The following is a 25,179-nucleotide window of genomic DNA, read 5'->3' as shown; positions in this document are numbered from 1 at the left end:
TCAGATGCTGTCAGGAAGTCAAAGCAATTTTACGGTTGGTACCTTAATAAGTCTTTTTCTAGAAGTAGGGAAGATCAGAACAATTCTAAAACTGTAATGTATAAAGAAACAAGTCACATTAGCTAGAACAGAGGAATGTTTGATCATGTTTGTGATTTGGATAAATGTTTTCATTCTGTCTGAGCTGTTTTTGTCTTTGTTTGGTGTTCACCCTTCATGGCCACCAAGCGGCCTTGTCTGGAGTTCATGTTCTGTGCAATTATTTATGGTCACACAGAAGGACACTGAGGCTTGGCTGATAGTGTCCAGCCAGGCCCTGGATGTCTGGGGCTGCTTTCCATTCCGTCAAGGCTGTCCGTCTAACAACCAGAAGACAAGAATTATGTCCCAACTCATTTTCTGGTAATGTGACTTTGGGCAAATCATTTGATCTTTCTTCTTCTTCTTCCTTCTCCTTCTTCTTTTAAAAATCCTCACCTGAGGATATGCTTATTGATTATAGGGGGGGTGGAGAGAGAGAGAGAAAGAGAGAGAGAGAGAGAGAGAGAGACAGACATTGATCAGTTGCCTCCGGTGCCTGCCTTGGCTGGGGATTAAACCTGCAGCCTAGGTATGTGCCCTGGCCAGGAATTGAATCCCTGACCAGGAGTTGAACCCCTGACCTTTTGGTATATAGGGCAATGCTCTAATTAACTGAGCCACAATTGAGCCACATGGCCAGGGGATTTGATTTTTCTGATCCTCATTCTCTGCATCCGTAAAATTGTGCTATTACCCTATTCTATCTACCCCATAGAAAGGTTAAAATGATAAAATTATACTGTTTATAAAAGAATTTTGTAGGCCAAAAAAGTATGGTAAAATGTAGAGGATTGCTCTTGTGATTATCATCATCTTTGTGATCATTACCATGAGCAGTTTTCTAATGCAGTGGTCACAACATACTGAAAAGAATTAATGATGAGAACCTCTTAGGGCACTTGCCTCCTTCACATAATCATGTCAACTCGGAGACCTGGTCTCTTGCCAGAACATGCACACCAGCCCTCTGATAAATATAAGGACATTGGAAAGGCTTCTTCCTGTGTGGGGAGTTGAAACAGCAGACATAGCACAGAATTCCCAAATGGCACAGGACCCGGACATTAGCTTCTCCGACTGCCTTCATGCTGTAGGTGAGAATAGCATGTGGCAAAGCTTGAGAGTTCTCTCCTGGTCATTGGGTAAGCTAACGGCAGGCCTGGGTCTGGAGCTGAGCCTTCTTAATTGTTCCACAGAAGAAACGGGAGGAGAAGGGGGCCGGAGTCCACATGAGGAGCTTTGAGAGGATGAGGGGCAGTGGAAAGTTGGAGACAAGGTCGAGAGCGAGATCCTGAAAGAACAGATGTGGACGCGAACTTTGGATTATCTGTCTGGGGAGGGCTAAGATGAGGCTGCCTTCCTGGCAACACCCAACACTTCCGGAAAATCTGTATTACTTGTCAGTGCTTTGGAGTTGTTAACCTCTTTTTTTCTTAGGGTGGTGATTCAGGATCAGGAGCTGAAGCAGTGCTAATGAGTGAATGAATGATCTTGGTATGGGCACAGGGGAGCCCTGCCTGCCCACTCTGTATCCAGTCAGGTGGCAGAGTGGTGGCAGGACTGGGGAACCCAAATACTTGGACTTGACCTTCACGAACCTGGGCGGTAGCATGAGACACAGCCCTGAGTCATCGAGAAAGCCCGCCTCTGTGTAAACTGCGTTTACTGGCCTCAGGAATGTGCGTTAGACACACAGGAGAGTGTGCTGAAGAGACGCAGTCATCGGAGAACAAAAATACCATGAACTTCTCTTGCTTCTTAGGGCTTCTCAGACGGCCAGAAGCACGTGGGTGTACAAAGCTCATTAATCGGTAGTTGTAGCCAAACCCCCCTGGAGAGAGGGCTGGCTCAGTGGGGCAGATGAGCTTGTGCTTTCGTCAGTTTCACCTGGGGCCTCCGAGCCTCCTTGCATATGGCCAGAGCTTCACAACAACAAAAACGATTTGAGAGAGCAATGCACATGGAACTGGAGGCCGCTCAGGAGGCCCCTTGGTGGAACCCATTGCTCTCTCTCAGGAATGGAGAAAAAAAATCACTACTTGTAACCTGTAATCTCCAGTTAATGCTCCTCGGTGCATGGCAGCCTGTGTGTGAAGCACCTTTTCCATTAGCCTCCTCCACAGGGAGACTTGGAATCCAACAGAATGTATGAACAGTGTCGCCGCCAGGCCACTGCCATCAACGTGGGTCCCTTCCCCGCTATGGAAGGTTCCGCCACAGTTTTATTCTTGCAGCTCAGGTTTCCTGTTTGGACCCACTCCGGGGCAGATAACTAAATCAGCAGGGCTCTGATTACATGCGCACTGTGGTCTAGCCTGGGGACTTAAATACCGTGTAAAACATTGTTCATGTGACCTGAATTGCTAACACTGGAATTTCTTCAGGGCTTTGGAGACATTCTGTAGGTAAACCTGGGAATTCTTGAATCCTCTGGATTGCCTTAGTAAACCTGACCTCTGGGATGACAGGAGCCATTTGCTCGCGGGCACATACACCACCAAGTATAACGGGCTTTAAGAGAAATTGTCTCCTGGAACTGCTCTATGCGTCCACCGTGGGCATAAATGGAAATAGGAGCCCTGAGGGAAAACTTTAGGGGTAGGGCTGTGTGTGTGTAGGAGTGCTTATAGTTCCATTTTGAACACATCTGTAATTCTCTTTACAAATCACCTTGAAAAGCTTTTGCTGGCTAGTGTTAGGAGGGCTTCTCGCTCATCTCATGTTAGTATTAGCTATCCTGGCCTTGCTGTAAGTTATGGACAGGAATGTCAGCTCTCGAGAGGGTCTCACTTGGGCAGAGGAGACAGCAAAACAGAAGACAGGGAAGGAGGGAGACAAGAGAGAGGAGAGAACAGAAGAGGAAAAAGAGAGAGAATAGGGAGATTGGGAAGAAGAAATAAATAGCCGAGAGCCCTGGCCAGGTGGTTCAGTTGGTTGGAGCATTGGTCCATGCACCAAAAGGTTACAGATTCAATCTCTGTTCAGGGCACATACCTAGGTTGTGGGTTCAATCCCCAGTCGGGGAACGTACCGGAAGCAACCAATCGAAGTCCCTCTCTTCCCCCCCCCTCCCCCTTTTCCTCTCTCTCTGAAATCAATAAACATATCCTCAGGTGAGGAATTAAAAAAGGGGGGGGGCATGCAGAGAGAAAGAGGAGAGGTAAGAGGAGAGAAGGGGAAGAAGGAGAGAGAGAAGGGAATCATGGCAGGTGGGGAAATGGGAAGATTGGGGAGCGGAGAAGGACGGGGAGAGAGATGAACTCTTTGCTGAAGAAGAGTCATTTGGGCAGTTGCAGCTTCATCAAAACAACATCTCTCGAGTAAACCACATCTCCCACCACGAATAAATGGCAAATAAGCAACAGGCTAAAGAAGTTCCTTCTGAATGTGGGACTCTGGGAGCTGGAGTTTGGATTTGCTCCCCTCCTCAAGGCAGTTTTCACACATGCCACTTACATCGCTGCTTACTGAAGCTGTTTATTTAATTATTTAGCATGGCGACTGTGGGCCAGATGCTCTGTCAGCACTGCTGACAATGCACTCGCACGCCGAACATGTTTATGAATTGTTCCTTCTACCCCTGGGTTCTCCACTGGTTGAAGATGGTCCAAGTCACCCAGGGGCTGTGGGTCCCCAGACATCCATATGCAGCGCTCCTGCAGGGCAGACAGCAGGACTAGGCACCAAGGCACCTGTTTCCCCGCGACATGCGTATTAGGGGGGCCGCAGATGTTATAGTCACAGTAATGTTTCAGGGCATTTGGGCAACTGGCTTCTCAATATGGCCATCTGTATACTTTTCTCTTGGCCCAGAAGCCAAACAAATGGCCTTTACTGTCTGGAAGTATAACAACGCCACTCGACACACACCCCCTTTCCTTTCTACTGTGGGGTGCGTGCTGCTCATAACACACAGAGGGGGCACTGGTCATGCCACGGCCATGAGGCCCTGGCCTGTCATTGTAAGCACTGTCAGGAAGAACCAACCCTTGTTTAAATTTCATGAATATGCAGCCTAAAACCCAGTGGCTGCTTCCCACAGCTGTCAGGAGCAGATCTGCTGTATTAAAAGGAACCACGCAAACATAATTCAGTGGGGGTACATCTGCATCTTGCAGTTGCGTCAGGTTCAAAGGCAGCACATATGGCTGGATTCACACCCCCATTAAAACCCCCTTTTACACCCCACTGAGTGTGGTGCACGTGGTCCTGCGGACACTGCTCTCCTTCAGCACAGTCTGTTCTTCCTCTGGCTCTGAAGTGGAGAGGGCTTCTCCGAGGTTTAGCCCCAGGGGAAGCAGCTGGCTTGTGTTTAGGGGTGATGCCCCAGGAAAAAGAGTTTATTCCATCCTAAACAAATATCACTGGATTTGCATAAGTCAAATGTGTGTCTACGAAGACACCATCCTTTGGTGGAATCGGGAAACACGTGCTACCTTCTCTCTGTCTCCACACTGTAAAACGTGTTAGCAGACGCTTCTTTCTTTAGTTCACACGATGTTACAAGTTTTGCTTCTACATTTTCTGAGTGCTTCGCATGGACCAGACACTGCTCAGTGTTTTTCTCTCTTACCTGTTATCAGCTGAGTTAGCACTTTAGTCTGGTCATTGAGAATGTTCACGGTCACATTTCTGGCTGACTTGAAGTACAGGGCATTACCCTGTAATAAGAAAATAGGAGAAGCCACATGAAATTGACAGTAGATTTCTAAATAAAAAACTGTAATTTCAACTCTTGAAAAGGCTGAACTGATTATAGGCAAGTTCTAATTGATATCTTTATTTAAAAACGGCAAGTGTTTAATGATCCCCACATATGTAATAATTAACCGCCATTCATCCAAAATGGATTTCTTACAAAGAAATATACAAGATAGATATACACTCAACATAGATTTTTCTAACACACACACACACACACGCACACACGGTTGAATCAGACAACTGGGCTACACAGAGCCCTTTAATGTGAGCTAGCATTACATGCCCTGATCAGGAGTGACTGATCACCTCCTAGTCTCACCTTTCCTAGTTTATAATTTGTCCAACGGAACCATGCAGCGGCCTTAATAGAGAGCATAGGGCTTGTGTAAGGTAGCTGATGTCTGCCCCTCTGGCACGCCTGCCGGCTGAGAGGGCCCCTGGGCCCCTGAGCAAGACAGAGCTCTCCTCCTCGAGCTGTCTGCCCACAGGTGCACAGCACCCAGGAGGCCTGGCGTTGCCAGTAGGCCTCTGCCTCCCCTCTCTTCCTTTTCTGCTCTCCAGGTTTCTTTTCCATCAGGCATTCTGTGCCTTCACCCCACGTCCCTTTTATCAAAAAGACCACCCAATCCCTCCCTCTTCCCACCATGGCAGACCTTTCTGAGAATGACTCAGAGCAGGGCTTGGCGTACTTCTTCTGTACAGGGTCTGACAGAGAACAGTGTGGGCTTTGTGGTCACAACTCAACTGCACCAAAGCAGCCACAGACAATACATGGACAAAGGAGAATGACTGCATTTCTGTAACACTTTATTCATAAACAATGACACCTAAATATCATATAGTTAAAAAAATTCAAATTTAATGTAATCTTACTGTGTCATACAGTGTTCCCCTCCCCCAGTTATTTAACAGTGTAAAAATAATGCCATATGAGAACAGGCAGAGAGGTGGGGTCAGCCCAAAGGGCACAGTCTGCCAACCTCCAGCTTAGAGTGCCCCCTTTCCTGGAGTAAACTAAAGCCAAACTCTAGAGGGTAGACCCTGATGGAATATCTTGGTGATCAGACAGCTGGTAGGAACAAGAAGAGGGTGGGCAGTCATTCTCATCCTCCTATACCTTCATTACCATGTGGCCCATATCAACCTGGAAATTCAATAATCCCAGTAGCCATCGCGTCCCCGACACAGAAAAACCATCATCCTAAGACTCAGTCTTTACTTGTGAAGTCTCATCCTCGGATGGGGACGATGTGATGGGCAAATCTGACCACAGACAGAGAACGGCAGAGTGATTAGGGAGCTACAAACCAAGTATGGGGGAACTGCCCTGAACTGGAAGATGATTCGTGGTGTGATGCTGTGGGGTGGGAAGCAAAGGAGATGTTAGCGCTTGAGCTGAGCTTTGAAAAGAACACCGATATGGTTTTATCCTGATACAACGGAAAAAGCAGGTGACGGAGGGAGGACAGTTGTGGGCTGATTGTCTAATGTCTTTTCCTTCTAGAACTGGTGGCTGTGGGGCTGGATTAGTGAGTCCAGCTTTGTGCCTGTGTGGGGCAGGGCAGTCCCGACAGGCAGCCGCCACCAGGGCCTGAGGTGGTTTCCACCAGGGAATGAGGGGACGGGTGGCCGATGCAAAGGCATTTTTCCAAGGTCAACTGCTACAATGCCTGTGATATACGCAGGCCCCGACTGACCAGCATCTGGGGGGAGAGCTGCTGTCCCAGTCGGTACAGGGGTCAAGACAATGACCTCCGCCACATCTGGGCAACCACGGACCCACTAATCCCCTACTGTGGCTTCAAAGGAACATTTTGCCAGAGGAGAAGAAATGCATTCGATCTAATATTGACATAGGTTTTCTTCTGTCCATTAGGAAACAAAAATCAGCCAGAAATAGTTTCTTTGGCATTAGTTCTGGCAATGCTTAACGGATGTACTTACAACTTAAGAACAATTTAAGAAATGTGAGAATTCAGAGCTTGGAACCTGGACAGGAGGTGACATGTCGCTAGACGTGAATGTTCTAACATTTCTCTTTGCAGACTCAGCAAGCTGACACTGCAGAGAGAAAGGCACACCTGGACTCAGAGACCTGGATCAACGGCATGGCCACTGACCAGTGTACGGCCTTGAGAAAATCGCTTTACTGTTCTGTGGCTCCTTCTGTGCATTCTCCACCATCAACACACTCACAGCTCATGTCACCAAGCACTCGGTCTGCGCCACGTGTGCAGGAGAAACCTGGACCCAACCCATTTCATTTCCAGCCTCTACCACCTCCCAGCAGGGTAACTTTGGGCATGTTACTTAACTGTGCCAAGCTTCCATTTCTTGACATGTAGGATGGTGCAACCAGTAATTATTATTAAATTATTAAAATATACATATGGTTACAATTATTAAATTCTGTGTGTAATAACACGTGGTTCAGTGCCAGGCACACAGTAAGTCCTCTGAAGATGTTACGGTAAGGGGACAGGAGGAAGGGGCGGTGTGCGACAGAGAAAGGAGGAGGGCGGGGAAGAGGGGGAAAGGACCGGGGTGTGTGTCGGGGGGAAATGAGGAAGACCCTCCTTTGCACTACCTACCCTCACAGCCCATCTGTGCAGTGAGTCAGGGACTTCTTCCACTTCCAACAGTCTCTGTTTACCTATTTCAAAGGCTCTCCCTACATGTGGCTGGCTACCATTATCTCTTAAATCCCCTTATCTTCACAAGCCCCTGCCTGCTCTTAGTATTATTCAAATGATTCTACTGTGAAAAAAAAAAAAAAAATCTAACAGCTCTGATCAAGGTTTACACCAATAGGTATACAGAAAAAAAGCCACCAAATATAATTTAGCTAACTTCCCGGGAAACGGTCTTTGCTACAACAGGGTTTAAAAAAAACAACCTTGTGCTAGCCTGGGACCTGCTGCTGTAATCCTCCAAAATACCTGATAACAGAAAGCAGACCAGGGAGACAAGCCTTAACTTCGTAACAAACATGAGGAGCCAGGCAAGGCAGCTGGGTCATGTGATTCTATTGGGCTCTCTGGTTCTGTTGGCTGAGATAAGACCAGGGAAACATCAGCCAAGCCAAGCATCCCTGGGGTCCCTAGGTGTTAGAACCAGTTGAGGAAATGCTCCCTCTCTTGTCTGAGGAGAAGCTAAATCTGTCCTCTGTTTCTTCTCTTTTGTCTGTGTCCCTCCCACTCCCCACGTGGCCTCTGGGTCTGGGCAGGGTAATTTCTGCCACATGAGATCCTCTTCTGTGGTCGGTGACTTTCACTACTGACCTCAAGCAAATGTGGAGGACAAGGGGTGTGTGTGGGGAACTGCCTGGCAGACCTGCGGCTGCTGAGGAAGATCGGAGCTCTGGACCAGGTCAGCCCACGATTCTTCTGGTGTGAGGCTGCCCGAGGGACTTGGACCAGAGACAAGGCACCATCTCTCCCACAGAGGGAGAGACAGTCCACATCAGTGTTCTCCCCAAACAACTCAAGCACACAGCGTTTGGATGGAGAAGAATCCTCGTCACATCTGTTTCTCTAAAGCAGAACAGAATGAAACCTTTTCTTGATGACTCTAGACCAGGGGTCCGCAACCTCCATGCTGCTGACCAGTACTGATCCAGGCCTATTAGTGTAAGAAACAAGGACATAGTGACTCCTAAACCAGTAAAAAGTAATTAGTAACAAAGGGCAAATGTAATTAAAGGGTCTCAAGGGCAAATGTAATTAGAGGATCTCTGAGAAGGGAGTTGACATCATTAGCATATTTACAAATCACAATAGGAGCATTTAGAGGATCCAGTTAGATTGTAACTCCGGAGTAACCAGTAATGGAGAAACAGGGAGGAAGGAGAGGGGTAGGGGGAGCAAATTGCTTAGGGCAGGAAGCTAATCACTTTCAGGGCAATTTCAGGGTGGGGAAGCTAAGACTATAAAACCAGCCATCTTTGTCTACTTGGCGCGCATGTTCTCCTGGCTGAGGGTGCGCCCGGCTCTGCAGACTCGTGAATAAACACCTCGCTTTACTGCTCAAGTCCTGTGTTCCAGTTTTTATTGTGAGCGTTTCTCACATTAGGAACCCGGGCCGCACAGCAGGAGGTGAGCTTGAATCATCTCTAAACTATTCCCCACGCCCCACCCACTCCATGGAAAAACTGTCTTTCATGAAACCAGCCCCTGGCGCCAGAAAGCTTGGAGACCGCTGCTCTAGACCACCGAAGTGAATGTTTGTCCCACAGTGCCCTCCTGGGGCCACTCGCTGTATGCATGTGGCTGTTTGACTACTAAATGGTTCCATCCTGCCCACATTTTAAAATTATTGTACCTGGGTTTAAAAAGTGTATTGTTTACTCTTACATCAAAACAGTACGTGTAAACATCAAATACTACACAACATATCAAAGGGCAGCAGTTCATACCTCTCACTGCTGCAACTCGTTAGTGTGGGCCAGGAAGGGGCACTGAATAAATCTGACCAGAAGTCACCTCACAGGGCAAGCTGATCATTAATCCCTAACTGGGCAGTCATACCCCAGGTCTATAACTTCTTCAGTAAAAGGTCTAAGCAAGCCCTGTGCATTGATCTTGTACATCGAGGTTAACACACCTTGAAATGCCAGAAGTAATCCTCTTTTCCATACCTCTCAAAGGTATAACCACCCTCAAGAGAGCACCCATCTTGCTAATTAACCTGTACCTTGCTTTCTCCCCCCTTCCTGGAATCTTTGATTCCTTCCTTCGTTTCAAAGGTATACAAGAAACCACAAAACTGTCATTCTCTGGAGCAGTTGAGATCTTGCTTCCCAGAAATGTCGTCACTTTTGGTTCAAATAAACTCTAATAAAAAAATCCCCACAGGTTTGGTTGTTTCTTGTCAACACCAGGCAACTCCTTCAGGTATTTCCTTCCCCATGGCCCCAAATATGCTTCTATGTAATCTCTTGGTTTATCAACTTCAGATGTTCTCCACTGACTTTTTGCAAATGGTATGGACTCTTCCTGACACCTTTGGTTAAATCTATATGCAGAATCTACATTATTGTGATTGTTCTATTGTCCACAGCTGAGCCAACTAGTGTTCTTTCACTACACATCCTTTTTCTTTTTTGAACATTCTTTCTTTGCCTAAAGTCATTAAATGTTTCATTTTTTAAAATGTTGTATTTCCTAGGGTTCTGTTGTTGTTGTTATCCTCCTACTGTACAATCCTTTTTCTTTAGGTTCTTCTTTTGTGTGAATTATCCTCAACTTTTAAGTTCCAATCTTTCCGTTGATTTTCTTTTAAGTTCGATCATACTTCTAATTTTTAAGAGCTTCTTCTTGTTCTTCGCACCTTCCTTTTTATACTACCCTTTCCTTGTTTGACTGATGCACTACCTTCTCTCGGACAGGAATGAAAAAGCTGGTTGGAAGCTCTGTGTTTCTAGAGGGAAAATTTACCATGGCCTGCGGTAGTAGGGTCTTAACTAATTCAACGGAGAACTTTCCAGTCTGTGGGCAGTCAGTACTGTAAGGGGCAGAAAAAATGGTGACTCTCAAACCAGTAGGAAATAATTAGCAGGAAAGGACAAATGCGATCTTGAATCAAGGGGTCTCCGGGCTGGAGTCAACAGTATTAGCACACTTACAAGTCAGGAAGGGACATTCTGCAGCTCAGGACAAATGCCTCTGAGATCAAAGGGGAGAGATATTCAGCACCAAACAGGGAAATGGGAAAAGGTAGCTAGACAGCCCAGCAAACAAGGTAGAGGGACACTTTAAGGGAGAGCTGGAGACAGACGTATAACTGATCACCCTTAGTTAATTATCACCCTCAGTTAATTTAGCTAATTGTATTAGATTTTAACTCCAGAGTATCCAGCATGGAAAAACGGAGAAGGAGGAGGGAGAAGGAGGAGGGAGGTGATCGAGGCCAATGTCAACAGTGGTTAAGTCATGTGACTGGTAGGAACCCTTGACACATATGCTGAAAACGACACTGTACCTCTGTGGCCTTCCTCTTCAAAACCCATGACTTCCATCTAATAATAAAAAATAAAGCAAGTCTTAACTGAGGGTTATTTTGCAAAATACCTGACCAGAACTCCTCAAAGTTGGTAAGGTCATCAAAACTAAGGAAAATCTGAGACATTGTCACAACCAAAAAGAACCTAAAAAAAAAAAAAAACAAAACCAAAAATGATGGCTCCATATAATATAGTATTCTAGATGAGATCCCTGGACATATGAAGGACATTGGGTAAAAAGTAAGGAAATCTGAATAAAGGATGGATGTTTGTTAGTAATAATATATTAAATGGTTCACTAATTATGACCCCAAAAGTTATAATATCATACTAATGATTGAGATTAGCAATAGGGGAGGTTGGGTGTGAGATATATAAGAATACATACTGCATTATCTTTACAGCTTTTCTATATTCATATTAAAATAAAATAAAAATTTTTTGGAGAGCTATATTAGGCTGCCTAATTCTAAGATCTAGAACCCCAGCAAGAGACTTTGGAAAGACGCCCATCTATGAGAAGTCAGGAAGCTGAATAACACATCATGGACATATGATTTCACCTTTGTTATTAGAAAGTTTTCGCTTAAACAAACCTATATCCATGGGATTTGGTCTTTAGGAATATGAAAATGAACAACAGAGCCTGGGCCTCTCCACCTAGCGCTCTCTATACCCTGTCATTCTTCCCAAATCAACATACAGAAAATGGGGTACTCAGAAGTTACCAGCTTCTTTGCAGGAGGTATCATAATGCATTGGCTACAGTGACCATTGTTCACCAAATAATAATAACTCTTGATATAAGTAGAAAAAGAAAATAACAGACACAAACTTAGATCTGTCATTAAAATCACCCCGAAGGCTAGTTTGTGAACTTATCTTCAGCAAGCATCAAATGTGTCTGTTAGGATCACTATCATTTAGAGTAGCATGCTTCTGTTGTCTTTAAAGTGACCCTTTCAAAAGCATAACAGATATTTTAAAACAATACTATCAGAATGATTATTTCAATTTTACTTTGGAATGTCTTTACAGCATGATGCTTGGGTGGATTTGTATTTTTTTGAGAAAGTTGCCAGGCATGAATAATGAAGCTACACTGAAGCACTTGCTCCGAATAAGCTGGGAATGAGTCCAGTTTTTCCACTGCAGCGTCCCTATTCAGCGACTGCGCTGTGCCCAAATTTGGGCACCTTTAGGTCCCTCTCAATATTTAACTCAATGGAGCTGCTCTGTTTGTTTAATGATCCTTTAGAGTTGTCATGTTAGCGTGGCAACACTGAAGGGTGGAACTGCCAGCATTTCTAGTTCCTGGCACCTTTCTGGCACCCGCTCCGCTTTCGGTAAATATTTGCTGAATAACCAAATGCTCAGATCAAATTAAGAGTCAGCAGAGAGCTGTCGAGAAAAGAAGTAATTAAATGAAGGTTGACATGAACTGTCAAAGACAGCGTTCCAAAGGCAAACCGCTAAGGATGGTTGAGGGGATCATCTAAATATAGAAAATCGAGTGTGGTGGGAGGATGCTGCACAGGTACTAGTCCACAAACAGCTGCTTAACACAAACAGAGTGCAAGGAGCTGGAAGTGATACAAATCAGAGTTGAGATGTTGAGTCTGCAGATGACAGGGAGAAGCTGGGGCACAAACCATTCCCCCCAATTCTTCCTCACATTCAGGTTAAATTACGCCTGGGATCCTCCCTGGGCTTGTGGCACCCACCTGGCATGTGGGACGGAATATGTCCTCTTTCATTCCACTAACATCTTAAAGGGACCTTCTAGGCAGAAAGCAGTGCGCCAGGTCCCGAGCAAGGGGTCTCTGCTCCCCTGGAGTTTACAGCCTAGAATGGGAGGTGGACACTGAATTGAGTTCCCTAAATGACTGCATATTTGCAATGAGTGCAGTGAAGGCAAAGTAGGAGGTGACATAAGAGCACATGCAGGGAAACCTACCCTAATCTGGGCCATCAGGGAAGGCCCTTCTAATGGAGGGACATTTCTGTTGCAATCACAGGGATGACTGGGAATTAGCTGAACCAGGGGAGAAAGAGCTTTCAGGACAGAGTAACAGACACATGTACTGGCTCCGAGGCAAGAGGGAGTCTGGTATATTTAAGGGACAGAGAGAGAGGCCAATGGTTGGAGCTTGATAATCAAGGGAGAGAGGGAAGCACCCCCTTGCAACGGTCTTGTTATCAGCTTTGTTAACGCTGCCCATGCCGTCGTTTAATAAATGGGAATGTTTGATTTTGATGTAATAAAACTATTTGTTTCTCCTTAAAGATAGTTTCTTGGGGTTTCATAAAAAAATTATTTTTTGCCTTAGTTCATTCTTCATATTCTCTTCTGTTAACATTTGAGTTTTACTTCTCATGTTAAGTCTTTATTGCCTCTGGAACCCACTATTGTGTATCCTTTAGGTTGGAATCCAAATAGAAGCCATTTTCCTCAACATTATCTACTGAAAGACTGTCACAGCCCCCCCGATAGATGGTCCCACCCTTATCATATATCAATTCCCAAATAGACATGAGTCTGTCTCAGAGCCCGCTAGTCTCTTCCAGTCTCTGTTCTTGCATCAACACCACGCTGTTTTCCTTCCAAGGTCTGCGGTACGTCTAAATGTCTGATAGACCTGCCCCCCTTCTTTGGTCTTGTAGACTACTTAAATGATACTGAACGTTCTCCAAAAATGGTTCATCACTGAAAGGTTTTCAGCAGGGGAGAAAAGTGAGCTGATTTTCATTTAAACATAATCCCTCCAACTCCTTTGTGAGGACTGACAAGAGAGAGGCAATGTTTGATGTGAGAGGCCAGGTGGGGACACTGTTGCAGGCATCCAGGTGAGAAATGATGGCACTGTGAGCGGGGGTGGGAGCAGGGAAGACAAGTAGAGAGGTTAAATGCAATTTATATAACTGATAGGGGGCTGATAAGTGATTGGGCTTGGGAATGAGGAAGGGGCAGAGTCAAGGGTGACTCAGGATTCCTGGCAGTCGAGAAGGTAGTGGGCTATTTACTGAGACAGACAAGGGGGGGCGGTGAAAGAGAAAATCTGAGGGGAGTGTTAGGTGGGTGGGAGGATGGGGACTTACGAATGCAGCTTGGGAAATGTTAAGTGTGAATTGCCTCGGAGTGGGCATTTCATTCAATCCTACCTACATCATGTCTTTTACGTTCCACAGTAAATATGGAAAGCTCCTTCAGAAGGAAGTTCACAATTAAGTTAGCTCAGCTGGCAACTCTCACACAACAATCTGCGCATTTCCATGCTGATTCTGTCTGGAAGCTTAAATGTTGCTTTCTGCTTTCTCAAGAATTCATCAGAGGAACCTACGAGAGTGCAGCTGTATTAAAATGCAATTGTTAACGGTAACATCTCCAGTCAAATTTCTCATAGTTTCTAGGTTACAAATAATTGAAAGAAACTTCTCAAGAAGTACAAAAGTCAGTGATTCTTCTTCTGGGGGGTGGTGGTGGTGGCGGTGGCGTGTGTGTGTGTGTGTGTGTCTCCAAAGGTTGTGGAGGGGAGGGGTTCTAATTACACATATAATAAACAAGTCAGCGGGAGCTATAACATTATGAATTAATTTTAATTTGCTGGTCAGGGTTCCTGAAATGTAGCTAACTTGGCTAAGAATGACTTCCTCCCCATCCCAACGGAAAGGTCCAAGGTGACATATTGTAACCTGGAGTCAATTCTGAGGGAGTGAGGCTAGTGCAGGGATTGTTCCTGAGACGTGTAACGAGATGTTTCACCCACGCGTGCCTGGGGAAGCCATGGCCAGCGCTTGGTGGGTCACCTTTTTTGGTGCCCAGGGCAGCATGAAGAATGGTAACAGCCAGGCAATAGCTAGTCTAGAGCCTCTGCTGCATCTGGAAAGAAAACGTTAACGTTCAGGGAACCATCCGAAACCAGTATGGGGTCAGAGACAGACGCAGAAGGTAGCGCTCGACAATGGTCAGTGTGCTCTCCTATATGTTATGTCAGGTGACCCTTTTGTCGTCACAGCATAAAAATGATACCTGCTTCAGTCCCGCCCGAACCTCTTACTGGTATTTCCCAGTGTTGCACAGAAAACTTCTCTGTAATATGTGAGTAGTCATTCTTAAAAATAACATACATAAAAATCTGTCTCCCAAAAGATTTTGTGGGCAAAAAAACTTAGGAAATTCAACATGCTTTCCTCCTCCTTCTAGTTGCACAGTGCATGTTAGTATATTATCAGCTGCAAGAAGTCCTACATCAGCATAATTTGGCTAGCTTTGTGTATCAATAGTACCAAGGTTTACTTACTCATAGAATTTTTGGTCTTTTAAACTCCATGTGAACAGAAAATACCGCAGGACTCATTGTGGGAAATGCTACTTGATTGATTGCTCTAAACACATATGTTACAACTAAGATATCTCTCCATCTCTAAATATCATGAAAGGGCTTCTCAGAGAATCTGACATAGGCTGGGCTCTCAATAATACCTGCTGGATTGGCTAATGTCTGCAATCCTAGCGAGCAGGTGTTACTGCCACTTTACTGGTGAGGAGGCCGAGGCCTAACCGTGGGGCATGACCTGCCCAGGCTTACGTGCCGGTAAGTGGCACACAGAGAACCCCTGATTGAGACTTGAGTCCTTTCCACCTATTGCACTGCTTCAGGCTGTATAGTCTAAGCTGTAAGTCTGAGAGCTAAGACTTTGGTACTGGTCGGCACCGTTACGGAAATCTTCACAGAGTTAGAGAGGCATGACCAGGGTTTCAGAGGAAGCCAATAAACAAGAGACTTTGGAGGGCAAGGAGACAGCTCAGTCAACCCCCAGGCATCAAGCTCATTCCAAGATTTCAGCATTAAAATTCAACAGCCAACAAGATTAAGATAGACTTTTCTCATGGAAGACTCCCCCCCGCCCCCAAATACAGAAAGCAATGTAGACAACAATGATCCACCCTGTTCTTTGCTACAGCAACTGCAGGACAAACTTGCCTGTCTTTTGGCCACATGTGCCAACAGGGCTCCGAGATGCATGGTGTCCTTACAGTGGCCCGAGAGCCCCCCCAACCCCCCAGACCTATGAGCACAAGTCAGGCCTTTGTGGGGCCCCCACACATTCCGCAGCTCCATCTGCACATGTTTTCCTCTGCTCATTAGTGAGGGCCTGTGCTTTGGATCTTGACCTTTGACAGAATGGTGCATGGCATGCTAGGGAGTCAGAAAGCATCTCTCAAACTGCCTGGGTAAAGATGATGTGTGCCTCTCAGAGAGAAACGAGGGCAAGTGGAGGCTGGAATGCTACCGTGGAGGTAAAGACAGTTGTTGCAGAGAATTGGCTTATGTCATGGGAGAGGCACAGTGGGAATCGTTTTTGAAGACAGATACCTACTTTGCCATTTCTGAGCTCTTCTATATGCTATCAGTGTGATTGCAGGTGGGTACCCAAACCTGTGTCTCAGTCTCCTCGCCCGTAAAGTGTAGGGAGCACAGCGCCCACCTCACAGGTGGCTGTGAGTAGTGAGACCCTATGCGCATGACGTACAATATAGCGCCTGGTCAGGAAGAAGAACCCAGCGAGGAGCAGCAGTAACTGATATCAATGAAAAAGAAGAGCGCCCTGCAGAGCATTTGTGTCTAGGCACAGCAGCTGGCCCTCTGGTGTGAGTTAGTGAGTGGGGAAAGGCATCTTGACCACAAAAGGTCCCATGGTCAAGGCTGCTCCTCACCAGCTGCCCGAGAGACCAGGTAGGTAACTGTTGATTTCAAGTGAGGACATGAAAACACTAATTCCATATTGGGTCCTAAGACCGGGTCTACCTGGGCAGTAAATTCACAGAGGGGAAGAGGAAAACAAATGAACAAAAAAGAGCATTTAAACAACATATTTCATACTTGAGGCATGGGGTCTGCATTTTGTATCCATGCAATGATCAGATTTATAGAAAAATTAAGCAATAATATTCCCTAGCTCACACAGACTCTGACCTAGAACCCAGAATCAAGATGAAAATGCATCACTAGGACCTTCCTGACATGAGTCCTCACAGCTCTTAAGAAGCGGTAGATCCGGTGTATTTTTAATTGTCCTGCTAAAACAATGAGCATGCATTATTTTCATGACCATAAAAATCATGAATATACAATACGTTCATAACCATGAATATCATGAATCTAAAATAAAAAATACATTCAAAAGAACACGACATATTATTATATTAAAAAGTACTGAAAAATACAGGCAACGTGTACCTTTGTTAATTATTTTTGCATGTTCTTCATTTCCTTCTTGGCAGGTCAAAAACTTTAAATTTCTCGGGCAGGTCAGAAGTAAGAGAAGAGGAGTGGTGTAGTTGCCACTAATCCTCTGAAAAGGAAGCTCAATTCTTGCAGAAGGAGTACATGTGTTCTCCACTCCCCTCAATTAATCTAAGTAATATGTGCATTATGTTAGTTTGATTGAAAAAGGGAGCTGCCACAGGAGGAAGACGGCTGAAGTAACCTTTAATTAAATTGGTGCAAGTCTCTGCTGCCTTGCAAAGATGTCTGTCTCCTTCCTCATTCCGTGGAAAAGGAATAGCACCATGTGGGCAGGTCCTTCGGGGGCTTAATCTAGCTGTCCACTCAAAAAATACGGCCAAAATGGATGTGACGTTCCAGTCACAATGCAGGGGTCGGGTCATGGTTTGATGTACCCTTGTGCCCCAAGCCTGCAGCAGTGTCAGGGTCTTGTGGTGTCCTGTGTGGAGCAGGGAGTGTCCCGCACCAGCAGGGTGTCTGAGAAGTCAACTCAATTCTGACACTAACGGCCTGGATGTAGCATCAGATTCCACAGGTGAAGGGTTCAGTTCTACAAGGCTGCCCCCGCCCCCCACGCTCCCCGCCACACAGAGACTTCAGACGCCAGTTACAAGCTCAGGTTGTTACATGTGCTTCTTACCATCTGTCTATAGATTGGAGGTCCCTGCAAGCCCTGACTGAACTTCAGGCACCAGTTCCTGCCTGTACTCTGCCCTTGAGGCTGTGAACCAGAGGTTCCCACGACCCCCACCTTGGGTTCGATTCATTTACTGGAGCAGTTCAGAGAACTCAGGAAACCCTTTTACTTACTAGATCACTGATGTAGTACAGAGGCACGTCACTCAGGGACAGCCACAGGGAAGAGGTGCACAGGGCGAGGCTCCATGCCCTCCCCAGGTGCCCCACTCACTCAGCACCTCCCTGTGTCCCCCACCCAGAAGTCTCCAAACCTGGTTCTTCTGCGTTTTTATGGTGCCTTCACTGCATAGCCGTGATTCTTTAAATCACTGGCACCTGAAGACTGATTCAGACCCCAGACTCCCGCCCCCGCCTCCGCCCCACCCCCCTGAGAGGAGCTCTGGGGGTGCTCTGGGGGTGGGACCGAAAGCTCCAATACTCAAATCACACAGTTTGTTCTCCTGGCAACCAACTCCCATCCTTAGGTGAGGCCCAAAGTCACCTCATTCACATAACGAGGACACCTCAGTGACTCTCTTTACTCAGGAAATCCCAAGGGTTTTAGGAGCCCTGTGTCAGAAAGTGGGATGAAGACCAAATACATATTTCTTATTATAAATCACAATATCACACAAAGTCCTAACAACAAGAGCAATGACAAATGGAAAACCAGTAAGTCACAGTTAGACTAAAAAACCAGGTCATTCTTCACACCTATTAGAATGGTAATAATAACCATCCTTCTCCTCATCGGAAGATAACAAGTGTTGGTGAGGACGTGGAGAAACTGGACTCCCCAAACACTGCTGGCGGTGATGTAGAATGTTGCAGTCACTATTGAAAAGAGTTTGTTGGTTCCTCAGAAAGTCAAACCTAGAATGACCATTGGACCCAGGAATTCCACTGTCAGGTATCTATCCAAGAGAACTGGAAACAGGATTTCAGACAAAAACCTGTACACAAATGTTCATGGCGGCACTATTCTGGAGAACCAGAGGGTGGAGACAACCCAAATGCCTATCAACAGATGCACAGATGAAAAAAAATGAGGTCTATTCATCCAGCAAAATATCAGTGAGCCATAAAAATGAAGGGCTGACCCTTGCTACAACACAGATGAACTTTGAAAATATTATGCTACATGCAAAAAGCTAGACACAAAAGGCCTTATATTGTATGATTCTATTTATACAAAATATCTGGAAAAGGCAAATCCATAGATATACTCAGATTAGTGGTTGCCAGGGGCTTGGAGGAGAGGGCACGGGGCAGTGACTACTTAAAGGACAGGGTTTCTGTTTGGGACGATAAAAACGCAGTAGAAGTACAGAGTTCGGACAGTTGCCCAACATTGTAAACATACTTATTGCCACTGAATTGTAAACTTTAAATAGATTAAAATGGTAAATTCTATGGCATGTGTATTTTAACACAATAAGAAAAAACTGTATGACCATCTTCACAGACCAGAACCAGAAACACTAAGTAGAGTGCGACCTCAGCCACAGGCCTGTTGGCACAAAGGTCGAGAAGGAGACCTTGGGGACTGGGGACTGAGCTCAGGCACAGCAGAGCGAACCTCCAGGTTTCGCTGTGAGATGAGACGGCAGAGCCAAACGCCCTGCTGGGAGGTCCGCGTGTTTGGGGTGGGGGTGACTGGGTTAGTGTATAGAGTGGACTGATGCCCACGTCACATGTGAGGGGGAAGGTGTAATTACTAAGTACACATATTAAAAATTAAAGTGATCATTAGAGTAATTGAAATACAACCTGTGGTCCTGAAACCAGAGGAGAGAAGGGATAGAAAAAAATTAATCCATCATATGGAAAGAAAAAATATTTAAAAATAAAATAAAAAGAAGCAAAGAAAAAGAAGGGAAGAAACACAAACCAAGATAATAGAAGTAAAAAAATATTCATAATATATATTAAATAATCAAGGTAAGTGCTGCTTGTAAAAGAAATAATTAAAACAAAACCATATGGTATGGTTGAAAACAAGGATATGGCATAAAGATATTCCACACAAATACTTATTAAGAGAAAGCTGGTGTATCAATATTAATATCAGAAAAAAATAGTATTTATGGCAAAAGAGCACTAATACGTAAGTAAAAACCACATATAAAATAAAAAAACCTAACAAGAAGCTATATAAATCACAATTAGATATCTATCAGTGTAACTTTAGAACATTAATTAAAGTTGCCAGGCCCTGGCTGGTGTGGCTCAGTTGGTTGGAGCATTGTCCTGTAACAGAAAGGTTCGATTCCCAGTCAGGGCACATACCTAGTTTGCGGATCTGATCCCTAGTCTGGGCGACTATGATCCCCAGTCTGGGTGAGTATGGGGAGACAACCAATCGATGCTTCTCTCTCGCATCGATGTTCCTCTCTCTCTAAAAGCAATGAAAATATTGTCCTTGGGTAAGGATTAAAAAAAAAAAAAAAACAAAAGAAAAAAAACAGAAGCATGAGTCAAATTTAGCAAACCCTATTGTGAGATTTTAACAAAAATCTACTAGAAAATTATAGACTCCATTGACTAAATATTAGCAAGCGTGTGAATAATCTGAATAATAATATTTAACTAGTTTGAACTAATGGATCTGTAGAACTCTGCACCCAGCGAATTGAGGATCTATATTATTTTCAAATACACAAAAGCATTTGCAAAAATTGACATTATGCTAGTTCACAAAGTAATTTCAAACAACCAGGTTCAAACAGAACCCAGTTTCTGAACACAGTGCAATTAAATGATAAATCAAGTAAAACAGATAATTAAAAACCAACCTATCTCGGACATTTAAAAATAGCTGTTGTAGCCCACATTGATTTTCCTGCCTCTGCTCATGCCCTCCTCAAGTCTCTTATTCTGTAAAGAGGCAGAATAAGCCTTTTCAAATTCAAAACAGATTATGTCGTTTCCATGGAAAAAAATTTTTTTCCATTGGCTTTTTTACTACAAATAGGCTTAAGTTCAAAGTTCTTACTGTAAGACTACATGATCTGGTCTGCAACTAACTCTCCAATCTATTATACTCCTTGTCAGATCCTCCCACCCCACCCCCATGTTATTTCTGTGCCAGGGACATTGACGTCCTTCTGTTCTTCAAACGAAGCAGGTGCCTTCCCTTCCTTGGGGCATTTGCACTTTCTGTGCCTGGCATTACCTCCCCTCAGAGGTCTACCTGGCTGACACAGTAGCCTCTTCACTCTTTAGCCTTTGGAGAAAGAGGAGAGAAGCTTTCTCCTTCTCCACTGTTTTCTTCACTACCGTGTCCCTGGTGTCTAAAACTATGTTCGTATAAGGTAGGTAAGAAAATATTTTTCGAATGAATATCAAAGTCAACACGAGTTCATTGAGTTAACTGATTGCCAGGAGGCCAATACTCTTTGAAGAGACTGTAGTACCTAAAATGATGAAGGACAGGGAAGCGGTCTCACTTTTCCATGAGCAGTCAGAGCATATCTGAAATACTGTGCTCAGCTCTAGACCCTACACTTAAAAGGAGACAGAAAAAGGTGACAAACCGAGATGGCCATGAAGTCTGTATACATGGGAGAAACATACATAAAAATGGCTTCATGGTATTATATTACAATACATGATCTGCTCAATGACATTATATGACATGTTCGATTTGTTGTTCCTCATGAGCCATATGGAGTACAATAAACTGAGAAACTGCAATAAACATAGTGTATGAGCATATTTTTCCTGAGCTCTGCACTTGTATCTGTAATGCATTGCCTCGGATGACTCGTGTCTCCGGTTTTTACTGAAGAAAACTGCATTTTTTGTGTGTCAGAAGGGCTCAGATCTGGCACACAGATAGCCCACTACACATGGTCACACATCCAGCTCAGCTTTAGAGATGATCAACCAAGAAGTCCCTGACCCCTCTTGTGTGGAGGGGTGGCCCATCCTGCCGGAAATGCTGGGAGCGCCCCGCTCTCCAATCAAGTACGGGTGCTCATTGGTCATTTACATGTCCAAATATGTCAGTTAGTTACCTATGTTTCCAGACTTTATGGTCACCCTGTATGTTCTGCAATGCTTTTCAATGGTTCATGGGGGTAAGAGTAGGGATTAGAGCCACATAATGGTTATGATATAAACCCTGGAATCAGACTTCCTGAGTTTGAATTCTGTCCCCTACTTCTTAGAAGGTCCACATAAACCTGAACACATTAGTTAACTCCTCTCTTGCTCAGCTTCTGCATCCACGCAACAGAAATAGAATCGATCCTACTTTTATAGGTTGTTATGAGGATTAGATAATGTCAGAAAAGCAATGAGAACTGTGCCTAGCAGATAGCATACTCCAAATCCATATTAGGTATTATTTTGATATGGCTAATAATAATATTTATGATGTCAGTATCATCACCCAACACTTATCAATGACTGACCCCCATCTCTTGGCTAATCAGTTCAAATTTTCAGGAACATATTGAATTTTTCATGTGCAGGGGTCTACATATTCCAATAATCTGTGTATCATACCTTGGGCAACTTGCTTACCTATTCTGAGTGTATTCTGTTAATCATGATACTTACTGCATGATGTTATAACAATGGCAGTGTGATAGTTAGTTTTATGTATCAATTTGGAGGGTGTTTTTAGGTGAGATTTATATTTAAATTGGTAGATTCTGAGTAAAGCATACAGCAAAACAGGAGTTCTACAGAAGAAAAAAATTACGTAAAACTAGTAAGGAGGACACATAGTTATACCTCCAATCAATGCCAGATGATTAAAGTTTGAGTAACACAGGGCAGAGAGTGTTCTGGCAAAGGTTAGAAGACCACAGACTTCAAGTGGATTCAGCCCAGGTTGAGTGTGGGGACTAGATATGGCTCAGCCCAGGTTGAGTGTGGGGACTAGATATGGCTCAGCCCAGGTTGAGTGTGGGGACTAGATATGGCTGAAGATATATTTTTTTAATGATCCTATAGGATTCTAGGCCCTTAAAGGGGATGTGATCTTATTCAAATAGAATATCATGACATCTAAAACAGGTAAAACAAGCCACAAAAGTAACTTTCAGAAGTTAACTTTAGATTTTTAAAAATGAGTTTATACAGATTTTACTTTAAAGTGAAGTCTGGATAAAGCACCCAAAAGTGATCCTTTGATTTATGTAATTTGGTCAACGGGCAAGTGTGGGACCATAATGATGGATGACAGGTGTATGATACAAGATGAAAGAGAATAATCCAAGGCTGGCAGGTTTTTTTTTTTTTTAATTATTGAAATGGAAATGACTTTCACTTATAATTAATTTTATATATTCTTTGAAGAACTGTCAAATTGCATTTCCCTAGATTAATATTTGAACAACTCTATTACTTACTGTGGCAAGCAATATTTTCACAAAACCTAAATGCAACCCTAAAAGTCAACTGTTGTGCACACAAAACGCTTGGCTTAATTTAGGACAAGTGAAACATAACAAATGAGATAAGAACTGACAATGGGAAACACTTTACATTTATGATTCTATGGAAGAGCAGTCAATAGAAATTTCTTTTCTGGAAACTGAGAGACTGTCTTCTTAATTTAGACAAACCAGTTGCTGAGTCATGAAACTGTCAGACCACTCATTTTATAGTCTAGGCGCATGAAAGAAACTTTCTACTTTTAAGCCTCTGCTTGTATATAAAACGATGCCAAGAGATTCTTAAAATGTGTTTTGATTCATCAGCAGATGAATAGATAAACAAAATGTGGTGTATACGCAAACAACGGAATATTATTTCACCTTAAAAAGGAAGTTAATCCTGACACAGGCTACAAAATGCATGAACCTTGAGGACATTAAGGCAAATGACAGAAGCCAGTCACAAAAGGACGAATGGGACGTGGTTCACTTAAGATACCCAGGAGCAGTCGAATTCTCAGAGACAGGATGCAAAGAACGGTGGGTGCCAGTGGCTAGGGGGTGAGGAGGGGGAGTCAGTGTTCAATGGGCGCAGTTTCTGTTCTGCAAAATGGAAAGAGCTGAGAGATGGATGTCGGCTACCCAACAACGTGGGTGTCCTTGATGCCACCGAGCTGCACACTTAGCAATGCTTTATGTGTATTTTACCACAATTAAGGTTTTTAAAAAATGCATTGTGACCTTTAGAGAGAACAAAAAAAAGAAAAGGCGTTTTTATATAATTCCTTGCTCTTTACTATTTTTTTCCCCCAATAAATTAATTCTCTAGCCAACCAACAAAACAGCACCTTAAAGGACAACGTTTACCATTAAGCATCATGTTTAACTTCCTCCTTCTCTGATAATGATTCCAGACAGAAAAGATACTGAGGTGGCAAATCTCTTTCACTGAGTCTGAGAAAGTGGAGAGAGTGAGGAGAGAGCAGTGTTTTCAGAACTCTTCACCCCGCACGGACCATCCTCCTGGCGTGGCTCCGGAGTCAGACCGACCGGCAGGCTCTGCCCCCCGGCTCCAGGCTCAGGAGGCAGGAGCCCTTGGGTACACAGCGTGGGCTCCCTCGACCTCAGATTCATTATCTGCCAAAACACATTAATAATTAAACGTACCTCACAGGGTTGATGGGTACTTTGCACAGTGCCTACTTCAGAGTAAGTGTTCATAATTGTCTATATCACCATCTCCCTCTTGTTAATGATTCTCGTAAGTTAGTCAGGTGAATATTGTTATTACAATTCAAGAAATTAAAGGTGAGGGGAAAGAGGGACCTTTCCAGAATATGCAGGATCTGATCCCTCTCACACCCATGGCTCTGACCACTCTCCCCACCTACCTGCATTTCGGCACAGCCTCCTTGCTCTTATCCTGGCCACCCTCTCCCCACTCCCTGCACCACGGTCATCCTAAAACAGCAACCTGAGTGGTTCTTCTGAAAATGTTAAGTCAGGTAATGTGCTTCCTTTGCTCAGAATCTGCAATGTCTCTGCGCTTTTCCTCAGCGTGAAAGCGAAAGCCTTTACAATGACCTGCAAGGTTCTACATGGTTTTTCCTTATCACCTGTCTGACCTCATCCACTCCTGCTGACCCTCTGATGACTCTACTTCAGCCACAATGGCCTCCCTGTTGTTCCTCCACATGATGAGCATGGTCCTGCCTCAGGGCCTCTGCACCTCAGCCAGGAACCCTCCTCCAATAAATAGTCCCATGGCTCCTTCCCTCATGTCACTGCTCAAATGGCAACTTCTTGAGAGGCCCACCCTGACCACCCTAGTTAATTCCACAACCTCGCCCACTCTCCCTTCCCCTTATTCTGGCTCTTCATATCCTGTGCTACGTTCTTCTTTCTTCACCACAGCAATTATTACCTTCTCACATAGTACATAATTTATTTACTTTACTATGTTTATTGTCTCTTCCCCCACCCCCGACTAGAAATAAAGCTCTACAGGTACAGGATCTTGGTATATTTTGGTCCC

The 25,179-nt window shown here is 44.4% G+C and overlaps 1 protein-coding gene across 2 annotated transcripts in view; it reads right to left on the bottom strand.

Moving 5' to 3' along the window:
• The window catches only part of SGCD (sarcoglycan delta), a 372,537-nt gene that overhangs the window by 120,560 nt on the left and 226,798 nt on the right, over positions 1 to 25,179 (bottom strand). For both annotated transcript variants that reach the window (XM_090288487.1, XM_090288486.1), the window contains exon 4: positions 4,655 to 4,742. In XM_090288487.1, the coding sequence (XP_090144613.1) occupies positions 4,655 to 4,742 (88 nt within the window). The remainder of the gene's footprint in view (positions 1 to 4,654; positions 4,743 to 25,179) is intronic.

The sequence above is a fragment of the Furipterus horrens genome, unplaced genomic scaffold, assembly GCF_987537825.1.
Source record: "Furipterus horrens unplaced genomic scaffold, mFurHor1.1.pri manual_scaffold_10, whole genome shotgun sequence".
Classification (NCBI taxonomy): domain Eukaryota; kingdom Metazoa; phylum Chordata; class Mammalia; order Chiroptera; family Furipteridae; genus Furipterus; species Furipterus horrens.
The sequence above is the reverse complement of the archived record's forward strand: the minus strand, read 5'-3'. Positions and strand labels throughout refer to the sequence as shown.